The following is a 27,421-nucleotide window of genomic DNA, read 5'->3' on the forward strand; positions in this document are numbered from 1 at the left end:
AGAGTCTTTTCCAATGAGTCAACTCTTCACATGAGGTGGCCAAAGTACTGGAATTTCAGCTTTAGCATCAGTCCCTCCAAAGAACAGCCAGGGCTGATCTCCTTCAGAATGGACTGGTTGGATCTCCTTGCAGTCCAAGGGACTCTCAAGAGTCTTCTCCAACACCACAGTTCAAAAGCATCAATTCTTCGGTGCTCAGCTTTCTTCACAGTCCAACTTTCACATCCATACATGACCACTGGGAAAACCATGGCCTTGACTAGACAGACCTTTGTTGGCAAAGTAATGTCTCTGCTTTTGAATGTGCTATCTAGGTTGGTCATGACTTTCCTTCCAAGGAGCGTCTTTTTTTTTTTTTTTCAAGGAGCGTCTTTTAATTTCATGGCTGCAGTCACCATCTGCAGTGATTTTGGAGCCCAAAAGAATAAAGTCTGTCACTGTTTCCCCTGTTTCCCCATCTATTTGCCATGAAGTGATGGGACCAGATGCCATGATCTTCATTTTCTGAATGTTGAGCTTTAAGCCAACTTTTTTCACTCTCCTCTTTCACTTTCATCAAGAGGTTTTTTAGTTCCTCTTCACTTTCTGCCATAAGGGTGGTGTCATCTGCATATCTGAAGTTATTGATATTTCTCCTGGCAATCTTGATTTCAGCTTCTGCTTCCTCCAGCCCAGCGTTTCTCATGATGTACTCTGCATATAAGTTAAATAAGCAGGGTGACAATATGCCATGTCTTCAGTTGCCCTCTATCAATTGATTGCACTCAAATTTATATATCTAGCTCAGCTTTCTGTTATGAGATCCAGTACATCAAATTGTTGACTTGCTACTTGGAACTTGCTACTTGGTTAGTCTACAGACAATATCAGTTCGACATGTCTAATTGAATACGATATACTTCCCACCCCTTCCTTTAGTGTTCTCTATCTTGGAGATTTGTATCATTTTCCAACCAGTTGCATAGCTCAAAATCATCTTGGAGTCCTCCTTTTTTCTCCCATTACCTTCTACATCTTATCAGTCACTAAGGTATTATTGGTTTTACCTTCTTAATCTCATTTATATTTTTAATCCTTACTACTCTCTTGGTGTGCCTCCTTTCCTTTTTTAATTTTTAGTTCAGTTCAGGTCAGTCGCTCAGTCATGTCTGACTCTTTTTGCAACCCCATAAATTGCAGCACACCAGGCCTCCCTGTCCATTACCAACTCCCAGAGTTTACTCAAACTCATGCCCATTGAGTTGGTGATGCCATCCAACCATCTCATCTTCTGTCGTCCCCTTCTCCTCCTGCCTTCAATCTTTCCCAGCATCAGGATCTTTTCTAATGAGTCAGTTCTTTGCATCAGGTGGCCAAAGTATTGGAGTTTCAGCTTCAGCATCAGTCCTTCCAATGAATATTCAGGACTGATTTCCTTTAGGATGGACTGATTTGATCTCCTTGTAGCCCAAGGGACTCTTAAGAGTTTTCTCCAACACCACAGTTCAAAAGCATCAATTCTTTGGTGCTTAGCTTTCTTTATAGTCTAACTCTCACATCCATACATGACCACTGGAAAAACCATAGCCTTGACTAGATGGACCTTTGTTGGCAAAGTAACGTCTCTGCTTTTTAATATGCTGTCTAGGTTGGTCATAACTTTACTTCCAAGGAGTAAGCATCTTTTAATTTCATGGCTACAATCACCATCTGCAGTGATTTTGGAGCCCCCCAAAATAAAGTCTTTCACTGTTTCTATTGTTTCCCCATCTATTTCCCATGAAGTGATGGGACCAGATGCCATGATCTTAGATTTCTGAATGTTGAGCTTTAAGCCAACTTTTTGACTCTCCTCTTTCACTTTCATCAAGAGGCTCTTTAGTTCTTCTTCACTTTCTGTCATAAGGGTGGTGTCATCTGCATATCTGAGGTTATTGATATTTCTCCCTGCAATCTTGATTCCAGCTTGGGCTTCATACAGCCCAGCATTTCTCATGATGTACTCTGCATAGAAGTTAAATAAGCAGGGTGACAATATACAGCCTTGACATACTCCTTTTCCTATTTGGAACCAGTGTGCTGTTCCAGTCCAGTTCTAACTGTCGCTTCCTAACTGGCATACAGATTTCTCAAGAGGCAGGTCAGGTGGTCTGGTATTCCCATCTCTTTCAGAATTTTCCACAGTTTATTGTGATCCACACAGTCAAAGGCTTTGGCATAGTCAATAAAGCAGAAATAGATATTTTTCTGGAACTCTCTTGCTCTTTCAATGATCCAGCGGATGTTGGCAATTTGATCTCTGGTTGCTCTGCCTTTTCTAAAACCAGCTTGAACATCTGGAAGTTCATGGTTCAAGTATTATTGAAGTCTGGCTTGGAGAATTTTGAGCATTATTTTGCTAGCGTGTGAGATGAATGCAATAGTACGGTAGTTTGAACATTCTTTGGCATTGCCTTTCTTTGGGACTGGAATGAAAACTGACCTTTTCCAGTCCTGTGGCCAGTGCTGAGTTTTCCAAATTTGCTGGCATATTGAGTGCAGCACTTTCACAGCATCATCTTTTAGGATTTGAACTAGCTCAACTGGAATTCCTTCACCTCCACTAGCTTTGTTTGTAGTGATGCTTCCTAAGGCCCATTTGACTTCGCATTCCAGAATGTCTGGCTCTAGGTGAGTGATATTTTTTAAGGCTTAAAAAATAGTTATTTATTTGGCTGCACTGGGTCTTAATTGAGGCATGTGGGATCTTCATTGTGGCATACCAGCTAGTCTCTAGTTGTGGCATGTGGGCTCCATAGCCCTAAGGAATGTGCGATCTTAGTTCCCCAACCAGGAATCAAATGTGCATCCCCTGCATTGGCAAGCAGATTCTTAACCACTGGACCACCAGGGAAATCCACCATTTCTCATATGGATTACTACAATAGCCTCAAAACTGGTCTCCCTGCCACCTTTCAACCCATTCTCTGCCCTGTTCTTTGAGTAATCTTTAAAAAAATAGCAATCTTATAATACCATTTCTCTGCTTAAATCTATTATCTACATGATTAAATCTAAAAGCTTATAAATGATATATAAGACTCTTGGTGATCTGGCCCCTGCCTTGGTTGACACCACAGACCTGAGCAGAACAAATGTCTTGGAATTCTGAGAATCTAATATCAATATATCCTTTTCCTTTTTCCACCTCTGGTCCTTACTTCATATTGTTCCTTTTGCTTGGAAGGCTACCCCCTGGCAACCCCATTCACCTGGCTAACTTTTCTTTGAAGCTGAACTCAGAGAGACCTCCCTCCTCTTCCCTCTTCTGTGTGTGTTAGTTGCTCAGTCATGTCCAACCCTTTGCAACCCATGGACTGGAGCCAACCAGGCTCCTCTGTCCATGGGATTCTTCAGGCAAGAATACTGGAGTGGGTTACCATTTCCTTTTCCAGGGGATCTTCCCAACCCAGGGATTGAGCCCATGTCTCCTGTGTCTCTTGCATTGCAGGAGGATTCTTTACCCACTGAGCCATGAAAGGAATGGCAGTCCCTCTTCTACTCCCCTGAAATTTGGGCTTGGATGACCCTCTCTATCTTCCTCTGTCTGGGCTACTTCAATCATAGCACGTTTTACTCTGCTTTGCCATTATCTATTAACATCTGCATCTGGCCCCAAGAGGGCAGTGTGGTCAAGAAAAATGGACATATTTGAAACTATAATAATAATAATATCACTAAAATAACATTAATTATGTTATTATGTTAAAATATTAAATGTTAAAAGCATTTGCTGTATGTTTTAATCCATGTAATCCTTATGTAATCCTATGAGATGAGCAGCTATTGCTGAAGTTGAATCAACAGTAATTGGGGATGGATTGAGTGAGAGGCAGAAGAAAGAATCTCAGCTGATTGCTAGGTTTCTGACCAGAGCAAGTATAGATGGAGGTGTCATCTCCTGAGATAAGGATTACAAGAACTAGAGGAACAGGAAGAGTTTGATCAGGGTCGGGGAGAGAAACTTACAGTTTAGGGACTGCCATTCTTTTCATGGCTCAGTGGGTAAAGAATCAGCCTGCAATGCAAGCAACACAGGAGACACGGGATCAATTCCTGGGTTGGGAAGATGCCCTGGAGGAGGAAATGGCAACCCACTCCAGTATTCTTGCCTGAAAAATACCGTGGACAGAGGAGCCTAGCGGGCTCCAGTCCATGGGTCACAAAAGGTTGGACACAACTGAGCAACTAACACACACATTCCTTTCATAATTTTTATTTCCAGAAGCTTCAGGAATAATGGGAGTAATATACCTTTTCTTCTGATTGACAGGCACTTGGACACCCCACTGTCAGTCTCGGAACAACAGAATCACCTTGCAGTATTTCTTCATTAGCCTGCTGGAAGCAGGAGGGCTATGTTCTTGGGACCCTGGCCTTTCTCCCACCTTATGCTCTGGTTCGTGACTCTGGGAAGACAGCGAGGACAACATGGCCTTGCATCTTTCAAGCTCCTGTGGTGTTTGTGGCTCTTGGTCCTTATGTCTCTCCCACTACAGGTGTGGGCGCCACCCTACAAGATAGGGGTGGTTGGCCCTTGGACTTGTGATCCATTGTTCTCAAAGGCCCTGCCTGAGATTGCTGCTCAGTTAGCCACTGAGCGGATCAACAAGGACCCAGCCTTGGACCTGGGTCACTCTCTTGAATATGTGATTTTCAATGAAGACTGCCAGGCTTCCAGGGCTCTCTCCAGTTTCATTTCCCACCACCAGATGGCCTCAGGGTTTATTGGACCTGCCAACCCTGGCTACTGCGAGGCAGCCTCGCTCCTGGGAAACAGCTGGGACAAAGGGATTTTCTCCTGGGCTTGCGTGAATTATGAATTAGACAGTAAAAATAGCCACCCGACTTTTTCTCGGACCCTCCCTTCTCCCATCCGGGTGCTGCTAACTGTCATGAAATATTTCCAGTGGGCTCACGCTGGAGTCATTTCCTCGGATGAAGACATTTGGGTGCACACAGCCTATCGAGTTGCAAGTGCTCTTCGGAGCCGCGGCCTACCAGTAGGGGTCGTCCTGACCACAGGACAAGACAGCCAAAGCATCCAGAAAGCTCTCCAGCAGATTCGCCAGGCAGATAGAATTCGCAGTGAGTGCTTTCTCGGGGCTCAGCTTTCAATGTGGCTTCAGTGAAAGGTTTCTAACCCTCACAGCCTAGGATAGCACATTACTCCCCAGTTCTTCATGCATTTGCCCCCTTTCAATCACACTCAGGCCCCAAGACTGTCCTGCTTCAACAGAGCCTATTTTATGAACTGAGTACAAGTACAAAGACCTCTGTGGTTCAAATGCCCTTGGGTGCCAGTGCCTGCTTTCAGCACCTCAGTGGGGAAGATTAGCATCAAGAGCAGCTGTGGCCACACACCCTCCATGCTCTTAGGACCTCGGCAGTTTCAGATCAGCCGAGAAGGGGTGTTCTTAGAGCTTTATTTTTGTCCAGTCTAGTCACTGAAGTGAGATTTCCTTTTGATTCCCTTCTGGGTACTTTCCCTCATAGGTGCCCGGTGCCCCTGGTTCATCACCTCTCACTTAGAACGTGTCTTCTCTGGACTCCAAAATGCACACCCACCCCTTCTTGCTTTCCAGTCCTTGAAAACAGGGTTTTTCTCTCTCTGCAGCATACAATGGGCTGATATGGAGGGACATAGCTGATAAAAGAAAGCATATTAAAATGAGAAACCTACCCAAATTGTAACCATTCCCCTTCCAAGAGAAGTTTTCTGTTCAAAGATGATTCTTGCAGAGACCATGGAGCAACTGTGAAGCAGCCAACTGACCCACTGACCGAGGGCAAGTTGGGTGCATTTTGGGGAAGGGGAGGACTCTTCCTGATCTTCTTAAATCAGATGGATGTGTTCTACATATACTTACTGCAAGCCCTTGTGACACTGGGTCTTGATTTTTTTTTCTATTCTAATTGTTTAATCTCCACCTTACCTTTTTCTGGAAAGTAGCAGTGATTTGTAGGAACACTGCTCATCCGCTATTGCAGTCATTCCATCACTTTAAGACAGATAGCTCAGAAACTACTTGTCAAACTGATTACTTCTAGGATTAGTCTTGGTCCCAGTCATTTCCTTAACATAACAATGCACTTGTTAGAGAATGGTCCAGCTTGGGGCTGGCCTGTACCTAGAAGCTCAGTTTAAGTTTTGAGTGTCTCCAGTATTGGACCTTAATTATGATCATTTTGGGAGGATGAGGGCAAGAATATTTAATTCCAGGAACTACAATAGTCTGCTTCTAGCTGCAGTCTACAAGATCCTATAAATGTTAAGCAATCAGTATGGCTCTGATTACTTCATAATAGAGCCTGATACTTTCAAAGCAGAGCACAAAATTATTTTCAAAGATATAAAGCCATTTCCAGGGAAGAGTCATGCCAGAAACAAGCTAACATATTTAATATCATAACTTTATAATATGTTACAAATCTTCATGAAGCCCAGTGTCTCCTGCAAGTTTACATTCCATGAGCATTTCACATCCCACCCATTCTAAATAGTATACTCTTTAAAATGACATTTTGTTCCCTACCATGTAATGTTAAATAAATCCAGGCCCCAAAGCTCTTTGGGTTTTCAGACTGAGAGAAGTTAGGATTGAGTGCTCAGCACCCACAACTCTTTTGAGGCAGGGAGGTAGCAAATACACTTATTATCGCCCTACTATTAGAGATTCGTTCCCTTAGGTCAATGGTTCTCACTCCAGCTGCACACTGGAAATACCTGGACATCTATTCAAAATGATTGGAGCCAGAGTGCCGCCTCCGGATATCCTGATGTTCTGGTGGTGAGGGCCCAGCAAAGGTACTTTAAGTAGCTTCCCAGGTGCTTGCAAAATAAAGCTAGAGTCAAGAACCATTGCTTCAAGTTCATGAAAATGCAAATAAACTTTCCCTACTTTAAGTTACCAGATATTTTTTCTTAATATGACTTTGTTTAATCAGATTGTTTTCTGTATAACAGTGTGAATCAGCTTACTAAGGGAATGAAAATTTTAAGATGGGGGTGAGAGAGTAGATGGGGGCAGAATGGAGGTGGGATCCTGGAAACCTAGAGAGGACGGTATGTGGTTATGGAACAAAGGAAGACCCTGAATAGGGAGAGAAGCAACAGAAAGTGCAATAAGGACTCAGAAAGACAAAGTGAGTGAAGACAAAGCTGTGCTTGCAAGGATTTTACCCTGGGTTTCTGACAAAACATAGGCAGACTCAGATGAGGCATGCTGGGACCTCAGCAACATGAATCAGAATGTGGGTAGGTTGGGGGTGGATGCAGGGAAACTGAGCCATTGGTTGATCTGTGGTCTGAGTATGACCTCTGGCAGTTCGGTGTGCAGTATCCAAGAGTGTGTGGTACTCACACTTGGCACAGCTAGTTGTTGGTATCTGAGGGCACCCCAAGTGGTGCGTGGGATATGGTAGAAGGATTTGCAGAAGAGGAGTGAGTCTTAAGGTAAACTTAGTGTCCACTTGATCATTGACAGTAGTGTACCAGCCAATAGGAGCATGAGAAGCAGGATTCAGAGTATGAATGTAAATTGAGTATCGGGACTTTAGCCACGAAGCCTGAGGTTCAGGGCACATCTCTGGTCCCATCAGAGAATGGGAGATCTGGTGAGAAACTAAGTTGGAAGCTAAGGAGTATGGTGGTGATTTTGTCACTAAGTCGTGTCTGACTCTTGCAACCCCATGGACTGTAGCCTGCCAGGTTCCTCTGTCCATGGGATTCTCTAGGCAAGAGTACTGGAGTGGGTTGCCATTTTCATCTCCACGGGATCTTCCTGACCCAGGAATTGAACCCGGGTCTCCTGCATTGCAGGCAGATTCTTTACTGACTGAGCTATGAAGGAAGCCCCAATGAGTATGGATTGGGCCAACAGAACAAGTGAGGACAGTTACAGTACACCAGATTCAGCACATACTAGATCAAATCTCTGTTGACTACAAACACACACACACACACACACACACACACACACAATGTGAGAGTTGCGAGTTAAGTTTTATCTGGGGCAATATGAGGACAGCAGCCCGGGAGACAGCACCTCAGATATCTCTGAGAAACTGCTCCAAAGAGGCAAGGGGAAAGGACAGTATATATGTGATTTTGGTGAAGGAGGAGTACATGCAATCAAGCACATATTTTTTTGTAGAAAGTTTCTGCTGGTCTTGGGAAGCCTGTGCTAGTCTTAAGAAACAGCCATCACCATGAATGATTTTAGTGCTTTTCTAGATACAAGGAGATACAAGAATTGGGGTCATAAAGTTAGCTCCTGAAAATATCTAACTGTCTGAGGACCTGTCCTGCCAGTTTGCTGGAGCACAGAGTGCCTCATCTCTGCTTTCCACCCTGAACTCCTTCAAGGGGTGTTGAAGGTCAGCAGCTGGAGCGGCACATGATTCAATCCTTGTAGAGGTAGATGGCAAGCACCCATGACAAGTGCCAATTTGTGGTTGACATTTCTAGCTGATTTTCTAGCACCTTTTGACTGGGACTAGAAATATGGTAATACTGTATATAGTATTTAAACAGTATAGTATAATATGGTAATAGTATTCCTAGCTGTTAACTATCATAACTGAAAAAGCACTAAGGTTTTTGTAGTGACCTCAGCTGAGAAGGACTGAGCAAGGCAGGACCTGGTCTCTTCCTTATTCTGCTGGATATGAAGCTACTTCTTAACACTATGGACCCGCAAACAAACCTTCAGGGTAGGACCTTTTGGGATGTACAAAATATAGTAGAAAGGGATCCCTTCCTTTGGAGAGGACTGGCAATGTTTGGAAGTAATGGAAATAGTTGGAAGACTGATTTTGTCTGACCTGCTCACAATAACAGTGACCACAGCCCCACGTGACAGTGGCAGTGGTGGTGGCATGAGACGTAGTGGTGGGGAGCGAGGGTAGAGAAAGTTAGCTTATTGCTGGCTGGTATGCCACTTCTCTTTCACATAAATTTATGTTTCTGGTGCTCACTGGGCTTCTGGGTGGCTCAGTTGTAAAGAATCTGCCTGCTAAGGCAGGAGACATGGGTTCAATCCCTGGGTTGGGAAGAGCCCCTGGAGAAGGAAATGGCAACCCACTCCAGTATTCTTGCCTGGAGAATCCCATGGACAGAGGAGCCTGGTGGGCTGCAGTCCATAGGGTTGCAAAGAGTCAGACACAACTGAGTGACTGAATATGAGCATAAGCATGAGTGCTCACTGGCACCTTACTGGAGTCAGAAGGAATATATTTCTTAGAAACCGGTCTAAATTGTGCTTATACGACAGCAAGACAATGATAAAATTTAATTGTAAAGATGATCATAACAATAATAATAATGGTTGTGGGCTTTCGGAAGGGGAAACAGCGGGGGCGTTATTAGAGGCTACCACTGAGACAATGAAAACTCTACAGTTTACAAGGTATTTGCATATAGATAATGTCATTTAATCCTCTGGGTTATCCAGGAGAAAGGTATTCTCTTTTAAGTTTTACAACACTTGTGGCTCTCACATAACAAGTAGGTAGATACAGACATCACTAAATCAAAGAATGGGGTAAATGAAGTCCCAGAGAAGTCGGTATTCCGTTTCTCCCAGATTGTCAGCTCATTTCCTTTAAGCTTCAGAGGCAATTAGCAATTATCTTTGTTTCTGAAAAAGTCATAAAGGAGAGATATTGATCAAAGACAAAGGCCTCAACTTATGGTCAGGGCTGCTGTGTGTGGTTATGGAAGTTGGCCCTACACAAGGGAACCTAGCTGAGTGGACATGAGGGCCAAAATTAGTTCACTCTCCACTCCTTAAACCATGAGTTCTGTTGGAGGTTTTGATCCAGTGGCAGGAAAAAGCATCTCTCACAGGCTGAGCACCTGTGGAATTGCAATTACCCAGAAGTTCTTTTGCTAATTCTCACAAAGACTAGCAGGAGGCCCCACTGAAAAGCTCTTTAGAGAACTTTTCAAATGGCTATTTCAATCCCTCCTCCCTTCTCCTCACCTTTTTGCCTATCAATGCTTGGCTGATTGTGAAATCCTTTCAATTTGGGTTTACCAGGCTGTTGAACCATTTGGGGACTCCTTTAAATCCTTCCAAATTGGGAATGCTTAGTTACAATATGATGTTCAGTAACTAGGACACTGTCAGAATGTCTTTCTCTTGTTCTTCAAAATCAGATACCTTATTACTACCTCATTGTCAGGGATCTGGCCAGCCTCTGCCATCTGTTGAAGATTCTTTTTTTTTTTTTTAATATAAATTTTTTAATTTTAATTGGAGGTTAATTACTTTACAATATTGTATTGGTTTTGCCATACATCAACATGAATCCGCCACAGGTATACACGTGTTCCCCATCCCGAACCCCCCTCCCACCTCCCTCCCCGTACCACACACACACCAAAAAAAAAAAAAAAAAAACACCAGTAATAATGACAACATGATAAAAGCTAATATTTATTGAGTATTTATTATATGTTAGTCATTTTGCAAGGGTTTTATATGGGCCATCTCATTCAATTTTTGCAACAGCCCTGTAAACTAAGGCCAATTACTATTAAATGCACTTTATGGGTGAGACTTTGGAGTCTAAGAGAGATTAAATACTTGCCCAATACCACATAACTAGTGAGTGGACAAAGGCTGGTAAAGAATCCGCCTGCAATGCAGGAGACTCAGGTTTGAACCCTGGGTCGGAAAGATCCCATGAAGAAGGGAATGGCTACCCACTCCAATATTCTTGCCTGGAGAATCCCATGGACAGAGGAGCCTGATGGGCTACAGTTCATGGGGTTGCAAAGAGTTGGACAGGACTTAGTGACTAACACTTTCACTTTCATGGATGAGATTTGGAGGCTGCTGCTGCTGCTAAGTCGCTTCAGTTGTGTCCGACTCTGTGCGATCCCATAGACAGCAGCCCACAAGGCTCCTCTGTCCCTGGGATTCTCCAGGCAAGAATACTGGAGTGGGTTGCCATTTCCTTCTCCAGTGCATGAAAGTGAAAAGTGAAAGTGAAGTCGCTCAGTTGTGTCTGACCCTCAGCGATCCCATGGACTACAGCCTACCAGGCTCCTCCATCCGTGGAATTTTCCAGGCAAGAGTACTGGAGTGGGGTGCCATTGCCTTCTCCAATTTGGAGGCTAAGAGAGGTTAAATGGTTGCCCAATATCACGTAACTAGTGAGTAGGAGGGCTAGGCTACGTATTCAGGTTGATCTAAAGTAGTGCCTCATAAACCTAAGTGTGGGCAGAATCCCCTGGAAGGCTTACATCCCTCCTCCAGGGTTTCTGACTGGGCGGGGTGGGGGGGGTTGGGGGGTGGGGGTGGGGGTGGGGAAGTGCTGGAATACAGCCCTAGAATTTGCATTTCTAACCAGCTCAAGGTAGTGCTGATGCTGATGGTTCCGGGATCATACTTTGAGAATCACTGGTTTAATGAAAGACTTAAACTCTACTGCCTCTTATGTACTTGAGGAATGCCCCTAAGGCATACTCACTTCAGATCCTGTGTTCCATGGTGTATAATGCAGCCCTTCCATTTTTCTCTCTGGGCCCACTGATGAAATTCTTTTAAGTGCCTCCAAGTGATAAACATTATCCCATTTTTCCTACAGTAGTAACAATAGTGATAGTATAATACTATGACCAAGAACCTTAGTGCTGATAGGGAATTTGGTGTAGTTAATGTAAATCAATGTGAATGGTGAAAGGACAACTTGCTCTCATGAATGGGTCCACTATCAGTGATGATATAATTATTGAAGACCCAGCCCAAGAGAAAATCTATAAACATCTAGGCTTCCTGCATTTAAAAGCCCTCATCTGGGCTTCCTTGGTGGCTCAGTGATAAAGAATCTGCCTTCCAATGCAGGAGACACGGGTTTGATGCCTGGGTCAGGAAGATCCCCTGGAGAAGGAAACGGCAACCCACTCCAGTATTCTTGCCTGGAAAATCCAATGGACAGAGGAGCCTGGCGGCCTATAGTCCATGGGGTTAAAAAGAGTCGGACACAACTCTTGTATGTGTTTGAACATACACACACACACACACACACACAGATCTGCATAGCGGTTTAGGAAAAGTTGAACAAAACATATGTTGCAAGATATGAAGGAATATTAAAAATGTAAGCTGGGCAGTAATGTGAAGGCAGTAAAAGTACTTGTAATATCAGTTTTACCGGGTATGAAAAAGCATGATCTAATACAGACAGAATGGCCATTGAATGTAATATGTGTCTGACAGCATGCTGAGCTACTTGAACCAGTTCAACACTGGTGGCAGGTACGTAAGTGGTGGTCTCAGGACTTAAGGCTAAAAATGTGTGTGGTGTCCTTAATTGATAGAAATAACCACACATCATGTACTGTGGTGTTCTAAAAGTATGGTTTTTGGGGGCATCCTGCACTGAATCACACTTTGGGGTGGTGGTTGGGAAACATGCAGATTCTAGTTATGTATCTTTTTTATAGAGTGGGTGGGGGAGAGCTGAGAGGAGAATGGTGTGAATCTGCTTCTATCAGGCTGTGGCCTCATGGGTGTGAATCCTGGGGGAATGTGAGACCTGGGATAAATCACACTGGATACCCTCTTCCTTCTCTGGACTGCTTATTCTCTCCCATCTCTCTCAATATCCGTTAACATGAAATAGGTTAAGATGAATGCTAGTGGTAGGAACGGAGAAGGCAATGGCACCTCACTCCAGTACTCTTGCCTGGAAAATCCCATGGATGGAGGAGCCTGGTGGGCTGCAGTCCATGGGGTCGCTAAGAGTCAGACAGTACTGAGTGACTTCACTTTCACTTTTCACTTTCATGTATTGGAGAAGGAAATGGCAACCCACTCCAGTGTTCTTGCCTGGAGAATCCCAGGGACGGGGGAGCCTGGTGGGCTGCCGTCTATGGGGTCGCATAGAGTCGGACACAACTGAAGCGACTTAGCAGTAGCAGTGGTAGGAAATGTCACAAATGGTTAAAATGAAAATCAAGGACAGTAGAATGGAGGGTTTCTGTGGATTGGGAGCAGTGTTGTAGGCTCAGTGTTGTAGGTTATTCACAGTGTGAATAGGACTTCTAAAGAACTTCTTCAGCACTAGCTAGTGAAAACATTTTCATCTCACAAGATGTGAGACTGGGCTCAGATTTCTCCACTAAGCACTCTATAGCCAGGAATCTGGGAGAAATAAACTTTGCTTTTGGAGAAACACAGTTTCTATATCTCAAGGAAGTATTAGATAGAGTATTTTAATATAGGAATAGAAGTAGGAGTTGAGTGACTTGGGAATTAGCTTCTAGAGTTTCATGACATTTCCTGCTGCTAGCATTGAAGGGTTCTGAGCACCCTGCCATAGTGTGTACCACAGTATGAAGACATAGCTGTTAGACAACTCAAGTGGGGCTCAGGTGGCTCAGAGAAAGTGCTAGTATCATATCCTGGTGAGATGGGAGCTCAGGAGGATGTGTTTCCTGGTCCTTGTTTAGGCCATAGAGTGGCCTGACAGTTAACAATCAGGACGGAAACTTACAGATTAATATTATTCAATGATTACCTGTTGACCTAGACCTTGCCAAGGATTTAAGGTTTCTGTCTACTAATCCTTTCCTGACAACTTACAGGTAAAATCCCATTTTAATGAATGTCATTTTGAGATAATAAAGCTATTTAGTAAAATAATCATGTAGAACAGGTGCATCCATAAATCCTTATTCACGAAGCACACAATCTATTAAATTAAGCTGGTGTTGTTTGAATTCAGTATTTATGCTTTCTGTTTTAATCATGTTCAATAGCAAAGTCTTACCTTGCAAAAAATAGAGTATACTGTGATTGTTCCCTCTTGAGTCTTCCATTTCATCATCTGTAAAATGATGAGGGAATAAGAGGAGGTAGATGGTCTCAAAGAGTCTTTCCAGTCATAAAAATTCTGACTCTTTGCCTGAAATGACCTCCGTGTGGGCCAATGAAAGGAAAATTAAAAGTAGAGGTTCAGGTTGAGGGTAAGGTCTTGAGCATAGTTAATGGCACAAGCATTAAAGACAGGCATGTTAGTATCTACCTGCCCAGCAAATATCCCTTTGAATTGTTCCTCCACACTAACAATCTGAAATGCCCATGTCTCACATCTCATGGAACCCACAAAAGATACCCAGTTCATAACTTCTGTTTCTGAAATTTTCAAATATTCATTGTATACTTGGTGCATAATTATGTACCAGGATACAGAAATAAATAAAATACAGTTTTTTTTTTTTTTTTTTGCTTCAGGGAACTCATGGTTTCATAGTAGAGGCTGACATAAATAAATAAGGGCAATACATCTTGTAAGTGCCATGATGGATGTCAGTTCAGTGTACAGTGGGGATCTAAACCAGTGTCATAAGTTGGTACCCTGGAAAAAAAGTATGGCAGATGGAGATTTGTCTGCAGGAAGCTTATTGGGGGATTGCTTCCAAGGACAACGTCTGTGAAGGAGAGACAGCAGTAGGGTTGGAAAGAGAGAAATTAAACTGTCATGCAGCCACAACAAAGGTCCCAGCCAGTCCCAGGGGGAACTCTGCAGCTGGGATGGCCTTTCAGAATTGTCCAGAATTAAGGAGTGTTGGCCTTTATGCCTCCATATTGACCAGTCACTGGGCATAGGCTGATGCAGAGAAAGGCATGCAGTGTTGTTGACTTAAAAAATACAGTCACAACCTGAAAGTAGAGAGTTATTTTATTTGGTGGGAATGTTCAGGACTCTGAGCCTGGGAGACAGCATCTCAGTAGCTCTGAGAAAACTGCTCCAAGGAGGCAGGAGGGGAAGTCAGGCTATATGCAAGTTTGTGACAAGGGGAGCAGGCAGTCTGATAATCAAAGATCAGGTATCAAGTTAAGGAATTTAGCATTCTGTGTAAGGGCAGATGCAAGCCTCTGGGCTCGCTGGATTCACTCCCTTCACATGCAGCTCAGCCTGTGGGGGCAATCCTGTGTCCTTGTTCACCTTGCTTCTTGCATCCCCAGCTCCTCAGCAATCATGGTGGGGGGCGGCAGCATCCGGTGGATTGCAGTTTTGGGAACCCTCATTCACATTTGGAGGCCAGAAATCGCTGATGGCTGTGACATTTCTTGCTGATTAATATGGCAGGAGATATTTTCATTTCACAGTGTGATAATAATTGTTTAACAGCCAGTTTATGAGGGAGGAGGGAAAAGCCCTGATTTGTAGCATTTGCTGATTCCCATGGTTTTGTAATGCCCACCATGGCCAATTTCAAGCTACCAACATGACATTAACTAGCTCAGAAAATCCCTGAAAATATAACCATTGGCTCTTGTGAACCAGCATGAGCCGGCTCCAGTACACTACTGAGGGGATACAATCTTGGGAAAGGTGGTTCTCCTCACCTGAGACCAGTTCCCAGGGAGGTATCAGCTATTATCTCCAAACATTCCCAAAAGCTAGGAGAAAGAATGTTTCATTACTGAAGGTTGCATCTGGCTGGCACACTGCAGCACCCGGTACACATAGTGTATGTTAAAATATTTGTTGTATTTCAACCAACACAAAGCACTTAGTTTTATATGTTTTCCATTCAGTGAAGTAATTTTAATATTCCTTTCCCAGGTGGCGCTAGTAGTAAAGGACCCGCCTGCCAATGCAGGTAGACATAACAGACCTCAGTTCAATCCCTGGACTGGGAAGATCCCCTGGAGAAGGAAATGGCAACCCACTCCAGTATTCTTGCCTGGAGATTCCCATGGACAGAGGAGCCTGGCGGGCTACTGTCCATAGTGTCACAAAGAGTCAGACACGACTGAAGTGACTTAGCTCAGCATGCATGCACAAGTTAATTAAATGAATTTTATCTCTCTTGGGTAACCTTGGTCTCATCAATTAATCTGTCTTTGTAGAAGAAAGATGCCAATACTAACCTACTTGCCAGAGGTACTGTTGGAAGAACTGGCCAGCTACCTGAAGCACCTGACAAAACTCAATTTCCCCCTCAATGGACATGTGAATGTACCAACTTGACCACAGTGATTCGTATTTAATGGTATAGCCAAATTTAGGGAACTCTGGACCTTCGGTCCTATTTTTTCTTCTAAATCCAATCATTGCCTTGTCAGACCTCCCTGCCACTCAATTTCCCCATTATACAATGTGTGATTATGAATCAGGGAGGTTGAATTCCTTGTGTGGTTCATGAACTAGCTCCCAAGATATCCCTAGAGTCTTCAATGGAAAGTTTGTGCATCAGAATATATGTAGAACCTCTCAGGATAATAATACTGAAGGAGCTAAAAGGTCATTTGAAAATTCAAGTTATGGTGTATGTGTGGGTGGGTGTGTGTGTTTGGTGTTTAAATCAACTTCATAACTTACTAGGTATGCCTTAAAAAATGAAGGATACTAGCTCTACCTCAAAGAAGAAATTTTCTGGGGGTATTTAACAACTGCAAAGATTTTTGAAAATAGAGGAAGCAATATGTAAATGCCCAACATCAGTCATTGAACGTAGTTTAAGCATACTCAGTTCCTGAGATTAAAGTTTCCATGTAAGCATGTATAGTTAATATTTACCAATGGCAGTAGGGTCTTTGCCTTTCTTCAAGGAGCTCAGAGTACTTGCCAGGCATTATCTAATTAAACCGTTACTCAATGTACCTGTGAAATGCATTGGAATCTGCATTTTAAAGATGTGGGCGCTGAAGCACAAGTGGACTTAAACTAAACTCATTTAGCGTGCCAAGGGCGAAATTGGATATAAGACTTTCAGTCTCATTATCTAGCTGCCATTCTTCAACCGTGGCCAATCCACTCTATTCTAGCATAGCCTTGCCAAACAACATAGTTTCATAAGTCTAGGAAGAATTGGAGTGAATGCAGAGTAATTCCAATTATAAGGAAGTGGGATTTTCAAAAATTGAACAGATCACCTGTAATATTATAGCAGAGTATGAGTTAGTGCCATTCATGTTCTATAATGGCCTTGGTAAGTGTGGGAACACTTGGTCAACATCTGTTAGAATGTATGTTTGTTGGAGGTAGGCAATAAAAAGCAACAGTGGCTATGGGAAAATCTCCCATCTTCTTCTAGGTGTCTTATTCTTAGGTATAATAATAGTTACCATTTATTGAGGGCTTCCCTTGTGGCTCAGCCACTAAAGAATCTGCTTGCAATCAGGAGACTCCGTTTCGATCCTTGGGTTGGGAAGATCCCCTGGAGAAGGGAATGGCTACCCACTCCAGTATTCTTGCCTGGAGAATTCCTGTGGACAGAGGAGCCTGGTTGGCTACAACCCATGGGATCGCAAAGAGTTGGACATGACTGAGAAATTAACACACACATACACCATTTATCAAGCACTGTGTGTTAAGCCCATTATATGGATTCCTCCTTCAGTCATCACTACCATCCCCTGAAGTAAATATTTAGGCAGAGAGAGGTTAAGTAACTTACCTAAGGGTGGGCATACAGCTAGTAAGTGGTGACATTAGGATATAAACCTAGGTCTTCTAACTCCAAAGCCTTTCATTATGCTACCTCCCACTTGGTAACTTTGTTCTTATTCCCGTCTAGTGTTCGACACTGCAACCTGTAAACACGTCTGATTTTTCCCTATTGCCTAATCAGAGTCCCTGAAAATACCTCAGCCTCAGCTCAAGGTTTCAATATCTTGCTCATCTTGAAGACATAAGATAGATATCATTTACAAATTGGTTATAGTACATTTATTTGTTTCTCCCAATCTGTAGTGTTTAGTTCTGTATCTTACTAACATTTTGCCGCCATAACCTCCCTGCTTTGTTGGTTTCAGTAATCATCATGTGTATGCATTCGACTTTGATTGGGGGAGAGACTCAGACGCATCTCTTGGAATGGGCTCACGATCTGCAAATGACTGATGGCACCTATGTCTTTGTTCCCTATGACACCCTGCTCTACAGTTTACCTTATAAGCATACCCCCTACCAGGTTTTAAGGAACAACCCAAAACTCCGGGAAGCCTATGATGCTGTGTTGACCATCACAGTAGAGTCCCAAGAAAAGACCTTCTATCAAGCCTTTGAGGAGGCAGCAGCTAGAGGTGAAATTCCTGAGAAGCTGGAGTCAGATCAAGTAAGTGCAGATTCACAAATTAATCATGATCAGAAAAACTCAAAAATCAGGAAGGTAAATATTTTTCCTATCAAGTGCCTCTATTCCTGAGGAAACTCAGTCAATAATAGGCAACTGCACACAAGTTAAAAACACCTTTTGTTTGCAAAAAACTTTTGTAAAACAAAGACACATTATTGGAGTTTTTATTTTTATTTTTTATCTTCAAGCTACCCATAATGACAGCATACAACCATGAAAAAGAAACAAAATGTGTTTAAGAATAGGGACACAAAACTTTAATATATACTAGTGCTAAAATACATATTTTATATATATATATATATATACACACACACACATACATATAAGTGCCGTTCAAAGGAGCCTAGTAAAAATGAATCCTATTTCTGACCCAAGTTCTGATCAATTCAACAATAACAGCTGGTATGTAAGAAGATACTGGCTTCATTATTGATAAAGCTGGTATTGGGGAATACAGCTTCTGTCTATGTGTATTTGAGTTTCCCACTATTGAATCTGAAGATTGATCAGCCTTCTCCATCTAGTCACCAGCATTACCAGACCTCTATATTCCTGCCCCATGAGGGCATGCCTTTCATTTAAATGTGTAACCTAAAAGAGCATAGTGGAGTATGTACTCCCTATAGGGAGCTCACTCTTAAGAGAAAGAAGTTAGGATGGCCTGGGATACACATGTTTAATTCTGTTTCCAAATGGATCAGTCAAAGTCACTCCTCCTTTGTGGGAAGGAATGAGTAAGGTGGTGAAGAAGTTCGGTGTTTGTTTTGCTAGTAGGGCTGTCTGTATATGAAAGGAATCTTTGGGAATGGGGAAGAATTCCTCCCTAATAATATATAAGAAATAATATATATAGATATATATGTATAGTTGAGTATATATATAAACATATTTCAGATTCAAATCACAGCCAGAGGGACTAGTGGAAATAAAAATAGTGGAGACAGGAAGAAAGCAGAGAAATGAATGGACAAAAACAAAATGGATCAAAAAATGGACAAAAGACAAAAACAAAGAGGGAGAAATAAAAAGAAGACAAGGAATATGAAACAAAGATGGGGAGGCCAAAGATAGTTACATCAGAAAAAATATAGAGGGAGTTTTTGTTTGTAGCTTAGAGGCCAGACATAGAAGGCACTCATTTTTAGAAGTATTTAGAATGGCACATAAATAAGTTGAAAAGTTCTAGCATTTGCTAGCATAGTGTATTAGTTATAATGCTCTGGCTGTAACTAACAGAAAGCTCAACACAAGATAACCCAAGTAATTTTTTTTTCCAAAACTGGAAGATATGGGGACTTTAGGGTCAGTTAATTCAGCTGTTCAATGACATTATCAGTGAACCAGGTTATTTTCACTTTTTCACTTTACAACCATCGTATGCTGGCTTGCTCTCATGCTGGTTACTCTCCTGGTCCCAAGATGACTGCTACAGTTCCAGACAGCACATCCAAGTGGAACTGTCTACAAACGGAAGTGAGAAATGTCCCTTTCTTGTGTCTCTTTTTAAAAGTGAGGAAATCTTGCCAAGAATCTCTTCAAGCAGACTTCTCGCCATACTTTCCTGATCAGTCATGTCCCATACTCATGCTAAATTGAATAATTTAGAAAGAAGAATGAGACCATTGTGACTGACCCTATGGTTGCTGAAAAAGTATGCACAATTAAAATTGAGATTCCATTAGCAAGGAAGAAGGCTGTCGTGTAGGCAATTGATTGTGCCTAACACATTCTCCATGATCGTCTCCTTTGTGTATATTATTTATTCCTTTATTCTGTGCACTGCCTTTCTATCTGAATGGATAGAAAGGTCAACCCTAGGTTTTCTTATCTCTTTCTGTCCTGAGTATTGATAGCAAAGATTTTGCTGATTCTTGTTCTAATAAAAAAAGTAACTAGCACAGATATTAACAGTTTTGGATTTGAACTTTATTGCCACTGATAAGTTTATAATAAATCTTTCTTTTAGGAGACACACATATATTTATTAAAAACAATTCATTGATTTGGTAAAGAGTGGCAAGAATCCTGCAGACTGCCAAGAATGGTTGCTCAAGCCAGTTGTTTGGTGTATTCACAGGCAAGCAACCAGATGGTGAATTTTTGTACTTTTTATCCAATGATATGGTATCATATAGATACAAGACTAAATCATTTTTTTTTACTTTAATCACAGGATTGAGGGACATAGAAAGAAGTGTGTGTGTGTGCACGCGCACATGGGTGTGTGTATCTGTGTGTGTAATACGTGTATGTGAGCAGATATTTTGATACAAAAATTTCAGACCTTTTGCTCTTAATAGTTGATCCAATCTCTTTGAGCTGTGGAAAACATAAGGTAATTAAGGTAAAAAAAGACACCATTAGTTTGGTTGCTAGGCAGCCTGTACTGTGCTTTAGACAAGGAAATAGAGCGAAAACAAAGACTCTAAAGCTTATATATAAAGAAAGCTTGTTTAGATGCATTTCTGCCCCCACTTTGCAGGTGCCTTGGCTTTGCCTTCATAACCAAAGAGTGATAGAAGTGTAAGATAATTATTTTCGCATCTCTGATAAACAAAAACCCCCTTTCCCCTAAATTACCTTGCTAAAAGGTGTTTTTAAAGGCAGCTAGTATATATGGAATTTAGAAAGATGGTAACAATAACTCTGTATACGAGACAGCAAAAGAGACACTGATGTATAGAACAGTCTTATGGACTCTGTGGGAGAGGGAGAGGGTGGGAAGATTTGGGAGAATGGCATTGAAACATGTAAAATATCATGTAGGAAACGAGTTGCCAGTCCAGGTTCGATGCACGATGCTGGATGCTTGGGGCTGGTGCACTGGGACGACCCAGAGGGTTGGTATGAGGAGGGAGGAGGGAGGAGGGTTCGGGATGGGGAACACATGTATACCTGTGGCGGATTCATTTTGATATTTGGCAAAACTAGTACAATTATGTAAAGATTAAAAATAAAATAAAATTAGGAAAAAAAAAGAAAAAAAAAAATAAAGGCAGCTAGTATAGCAGAAAGAGCATATGGTAAAGAGTTAGACAAACTTGGTTTAAATCTCAGCTTTTCCTTTTGCTAGCTGTCTACCCTTGGGGAAATTACTTAGATTTTTGAGTCTCAATTTTACCATCTGTAAAGTGGGTTAGTAATCTACAGCTGTTAGGATTGTTGGGAAGATTAAACAAAGCAATATGGGTAAAGTGACTAGCAGAGTGCTTGACTTACAGCTACTTCCTTTTCACTTTTTGTTTTTGGTTAATGACCTTATTGGTTGATGGTGACCTAGCCTCTAAGTTACAGTCTGACTTCAGCTTCCTACTCTCTTGAAGTTTTATGATTATTGGCAAAGAATTGCTCAATAGTTCCTTTGCTTACCCCTGGACTCCTGTTTTTTTTTTTTCTTGTTCAATCAACAGATCAACAGCTATTTATTACGCACATACCATGTGCCATGCACTATGTTGAACTTCAGATAAGAGTAAACAAGACAGGATTTTTGTCAGTAGAATTGGAGCCAGTTCATAAAAGCCAATTGTGTGCCTCTTTTCCCAACACTGTGTTCACTGGCATCATATTGGTAGATTGAATCAGGCGTTGAGAATATTTATGCCACATAAATTGGTAAATGCTACAAGTAAGAGGTAAATGCTACAAATAAGAGGTTTTTCCCCTTCTCTTAGAGCTATTGCTAATATTTACTAGCACATTAATTGTTTCCAATCTTATGGGGCTTAAATTCTAATGAAAGAGAAATTGTAAATGAGTAAACAAATATATGAGAAAGGTGGCTATATTTTTCCCTTGCCCAATAACTTCCAGTGGAGTTGAAAATTCAAAATATAGAGGCTATATTGCTTAAAGCAATGGTTTGCATCCTTTTAGTTTATACAATTGCATCTCCAAAAAATTAAAAACAAACAAACAAAATTATCAAAGCAATGCATGCACATAGTTTTAAAAGTCAAGAAATACTAAAAGTTTTGTATCAACAAGGCAGTCCCTAGGCCTTCCTCTCACTCTTCATCAGAAACAACTACTTTCATGTCTTTTAGTTCTCTCTTGTGGTATTTATATTTCTAAATATCACACTGCTACTGGTTTCTTGATTACTCTACTTTGGATATTATTTGCTCATTTCCTATTATAGTTAAAGATTGTTAGCTCTTATATACTTTCTTACCCTCCTTCAGACTCTCAATACAATTATGTCACACCTTTTAGTTAAATTCATATTTTATGTTTTTAATATTTTACCTGTCTAAATATCACTCATATATAATCCATGTGGTATACTATAGTAAGAATTCATTTCAGTTATAACTTTTGATTTTTACTGGAGTTAATAATTGTTTTATTTTAATTTTTTTTCCTTAATTTAGATTTCCAAGTCTTTCTGCACTGTCTGATAAAACTATAGAATCCTTTCAAAACAATTTTATACATGGCAAAATCTGTTAAATCCCTTATCAATTTCATTTGTTTTTCCCAAGGCTCTCTGTCCTCCTATTCCAATCTAAACTTGTTGCTCCCTAAGGTTGCTGTACAACTATTATGATAGGATCTTCCTTTTTGCCACTTTGGAAATTCCTTTTTCTCTTTCTTCTGTGTTGGATTGACTATTCATGACTCTCATGACTCCCATTTTCTTGTTTACGGTCTCATTTTGGTGGAGCACATCCTTTAGCAGATTACGAGAAAGATAAACGGGAGTTAAACTTTCAAAATTTTACACTGTGAACTTTTATTCTAGCTTCACTATTGATTGATAGTTTGACTAAGCTTGTCATAAATATAGGTTGGCTTCCCAGGTGATGCTAGTGGTAAAGAATCTACATGCCAATGCAGGAGACTTAAGAGACACGGGTTCAGTCACTGGGATGGGAAGATCCCCTGGAAGTAAACCACTCCATTATTCTTGCCTGGAGAATCCCCATGAACAGAGGGGCCGGGTGGGCTACAGTCCATAGGGTTGCAAAGAGTCAGACACAGCTAAGTGACTTAGCACTTCAGTCATGTCCGACTCTGTGCGACCCCATAGACGGCAGCCCACCAGGCCCCGCCGTCCCTGGGATTCTCCAGGCAAGAACACTGGAGTGGGTTGCCATTTCCTCCTCCAATGCATGAAAGTGAAAAGTGAAAGTGAAGTTACTCAGTCGTGCCCGACTCTTAGCGACCCCATGGACTGCAGCCCACCAGGCTCCTCTGTCCATGGGATTTTCCAGGCAAGAGTACTGGAGTGGGGTGCCATTGCCTTCTCCCAGTGACTTAGCACAGCATGGCATAAATATAGATTAAAAATTATTTTCTATTAGCACTTTGAAGACACGGCACTTTGTCTTATTTCCATCACTGGTGTTGAGAACTCCAGTGTCATTCTTATTCCTGATCCTTTTATGTAATGTGTTTTTACTCCTCCTTATCTTCCCTGGAAACTTTTAAGGTTATCTCTTTATTCCTTATGTAATGAAATTTCATGATTATGCCTGGATTTTTGACATGTATTGTGCTGTACATTTGGTAGGGCCTTTCAATCTAGAAGTTCCTTCTGCCTAGAAAATTTTCTTTCTTTTTTTTTGATAATTTCCTCAACAACATTGTCTTTGTACTTTCTGGAAATACCACTAGTTGATATAAGATTGCCTGGGTTGATTTTTTTTTCTGGGTTGAATTTTTAAATTGTCTTATTAGTTCCCTTGTATCACTCGTATCTTTGTTTTTAGTGGTTTTTCCTGAAAGAGTTCCTCAATTTTGTGTTCTGACTCTTTTACTGATTAAATTTTTTTGCCATCATGTTTTTAATTTCCAAGAATTAATTCTTGTTTGATTCTATTTTGTTATAGCATCCTGCTTTTGTTTCAAGAATATATAATTTTCTCTTATTTCTCTGAAGATACTCATTATAGTTTCTTTGAGGTTTTCCTTTGCTCTTTGTGTCTCTCTCAGTTCCTAATTTTTCATACTTCTTTGTTTTGGTCTCTCTATTTAATCTTGGAAGCTTTCCTAAGTGATGATCCTGGCTGTCTGGTTATATTTAACAATGAAGCTTTAAAAGAAGGATTTGAAGGTTTATGTCCATGGAGGGCATGTTGACCTGTAGGTTTAAGTATCAGGGAATTGACTTGCCAGCTGTTTTTTTGTGTGCGTGTCAATATCTGTAGATCTTGCCTCTTGGGCTAGTCACTTTCTTCAGAGAAGAATGCTTCGATCTCCTTCTGGGAGTTGTAATCCTGGTTGTCACTGTTCTAGGAGCCATGTTGGGAGAAGTAGACTGGGATTTTCATCATTAAGTATGAACACTTTAGCTTCATAATTCATTTTTCTATGGCTCACCTCATTTTCACTGTCCTTTGGGTCAAGTGTTCCAGCTCTGGAGCTGCTCTGAATCAGTTTAACCTGTTTCCTGCAGAGATTCGGCTCTCCTTGGTAGAGGTAGATGGCAGAAATCTAACTGTTCTGTACACACACATTCAAAGCTACCCCTCTTTTAGTGCTCTGCCTAACCCCCACTTCTGTGCATAGCACCTCTAACTCCTAAGCCCTTCCAGGTTTCACAGGGGCAAATCTCCTTGTTGCTTACCAATATTCCCCTCTTCAGGTACTTAAATTTAATCTCCCTCCAGTCTGCTAAGCAGGTTTCTATCTTCATATTCTGTGGTTCAAGATTATAGATGTCTCCTAATACCATTAGTGGAGAAGGCAATGGCACCCTACTCCAGCACTCTTGCATGGAAAATCCCATAGACAGAGGAGCCTGGTGGGCTGCAGTCCATGGGGTCGCTAAGAGTCAGACAAGACTCAGCGACTTCACTTTCACTTTTCAGTTTCATGCACTGGAGAAGGAAATGGCAACCCACTCCAGTGTTCTTGCCTGGAGAATCCCAGGGACGGGGGAGCCTCATGGGCTGCCGTCTATGGGGTCGCACAGAGTCGGACACGACTGAAGCGACTTAGAAGCAGTAGCAGCAGCAATACCATTAGATGTGGAGGTTTACTGTTTCTGCTTCTTGTTCTCCTTGGTGTTTGGGAGTGATGTTTGAGAAGGGGAAGAGAGTGAAGAAAAAAATTTGATTTTTCTGTCTTTAATAAGGAAGCCATGAAAGGAAAATAGAAGTTACAAAAGGTATACATGATACTCTTTTATTGGTTAGTTTACCATCCATTAATTAATTTAGCATGTATTTATTAAGCTCAGGTATAACATGGTAAGTAAGAGCATGGGCTCTGAGGGAAAAGTACTGCAAATTTACTTAAGCTCACCATATCTTCACTAATTTTAAATTGGGAATAATAACAGTACCTACCTCATACAATTATTGTGAAGATTAAATGAGTTAATACACATAAAAGAGCTTGGCTGGCACCTAATGACTCCTCAATAAATGTTGATTGTTATTATTAATGTTGTTATTTTTATTATGATGATGGCCTAGGCATTCTGCAGGTAATGTAATGGAAAGCAAAATAGAAACAAGATCTTTCCCCCAATAAGGTGAACAGGTTTACCATTTCAGGATGCTAAGGACACTGGGTCTAAAACTGGGACTCTGTTATTTATTGGTGATGAAATCAAGACTGGAACAAGGATCTTGAATACTAACTTCTAGGATGATATTACCAGAGCCCTATGCTCCTCTTCTGAAATACAAGCAATAGCAGCTATCATGTAGTCCATGCTTATTTTGTACCAGGTAATTTACATAAATGGTCTCATTGAATCCTCAGTCCAAGCCTATAAATGAGGTATTATCAAGTGTATGGGGTCGCAACGAGTTGTCATGACTAAGCGAGTAAACTGATTGAAATCCATATATGGGTGATGAAACTGAGGCTCAAGGTAACTTGTCCACCGTCATACAGCTGGCAAGTGGCAGAGCTAGGATTCCAACTCAAGTCTAATACCAGAAGTACCAGAACCTGACCATTCAACCACACAATAGCCTTTTAAAAAATTAGATCATTTCCCATGTCTAGTACTTTACTCAAAGTAACATTACTAAGAGACTAATACTTTGATTTGAATGGATTTATTGGATCGTTTGGGGCTCCTCTGGTGGCTCACTGGTAAAGAATCTGCCTGCAATGCAGGAGACGAAGGAGACATGGGTTTGATCAATGGGTTGGGAAGACCCCCCTGGAGGAGAAAATGGCAATCCACTCTTGATTCTTGCTGGGAAAATCCCATGGACAGCGGAGCCTGGTGGGGTCGCAGTCCATAGGGTCGATGGAGTTGGACACGACTAAGCACACACACGCACACAGACACACACACATTAGATTGTTTTCCTCTAATAGAGGAGGTGATAGGACATTATGGAAACATGTAAAAGTAGAAAAATAAATCTGAATGGAGAGATTGGGGGTGGGATATCAGTGACAAACTTTCTAATGTGGTCTCAGCATGACTGGACAAGGATTACACTTTGTACCTTTATATACTGGCACAAAAAGACTTCTGAAATGAGGCTTTAGTTCCTGCCTTCTTCACTTTCATTGTATTCCCAATCCTTGTTTTCAGTGAAATTCTATTGGCTACAAATGCATGTTTCTAGAACACATATTTTGAATATTTTTTCCAAATGTGACCTTATTTGGCTAAGCAAAAGAAGTCCTCTGGATTTCTCAGCAAGCCTGGGGGACCTGAAGCTCCTACACGTATTGTTTTCCATTACTATAGATATGGGTGGTTAGCAGGGGGCTGCTAGGCTGATGGGGATGTGGTTAAGACTAGAGCTTTCCAGGATGGGGGCCTACCAGACAGGTTGTCCGAAAAGGTTGCCTGCCGCTCATAGTGGCTACAATTGTCTTTGTGCTTTATTCTATATAAAATAAGAGTGTGATGTTCATGAGTATCATGCCAAACAGATTAGGCTATTAGCCATTTCTTGGCTAAGTTCAGGAAATTCATTATTGGCGGTACCACCTTTAATTACAAGAATTCAGTTACCTTTTGGTTTCTTGATCTCTGTATGCACCTGGCTTTTTGTTCAAAGGTAATGTTGCCATTTTGTCCTTCAAATGGTGCTTTCCAAGCCAGGTGTATATATATATGTGTGTGTGTGTGTGTGTGTGTGTGTATTTTAATGTACTTCCAAAGTCAAAATTCTTTGGAAGCATTTTGTGTCTTTTAAGCACAGTAAATCTGAACTGATAATAGTCAACTTAATGACAGCAAAAATCATTACACTGAACAAATTCAAATATCACTGCTCCTGACCCAGACCTTGATTTCCTGGACACAAGCTCCAGAAGGCCTAGGGTAGCTAAAATCACTGAAAGTCACTCAGTTGTGTCCAACTCTTT

General features: G+C 41.5%; 1 protein-coding gene across 1 annotated transcript in view; it reads left to right on the forward strand.

Moving 5' to 3' along the window:
• Positions 1-4,303: 4,303 nt before the first annotated feature.
• The window catches only part of GUCY2F (guanylate cyclase 2F, retinal), a 93,185-nt gene continuing 70,067 nt past the window's right edge, over positions 4,304-27,421 (forward strand). Inside the window, exons 1-2 of the mRNA XM_086386650.1 lie at positions 4,304-5,106; positions 17,802-18,103. Of these exons, the coding sequence (XP_086242776.1) occupies positions 4,377-5,106; positions 17,802-18,103 (1,032 nt within the window). The 5' untranslated portion in view covers positions 4,304-4,376. The remainder of the gene's footprint in view (positions 5,107-17,801; positions 18,104-27,421) is intronic.

Source organism: Bos grunniens, chromosome X (genome assembly GCF_055505025.1).
Source record: "Bos grunniens cultivar Pamir isolate PY7600 chromosome X, Bosgru_T2T1.0, whole genome shotgun sequence".
Taxonomy (NCBI): Eukaryota; Metazoa; Chordata; class Mammalia; order Artiodactyla; family Bovidae; genus Bos; species Bos grunniens.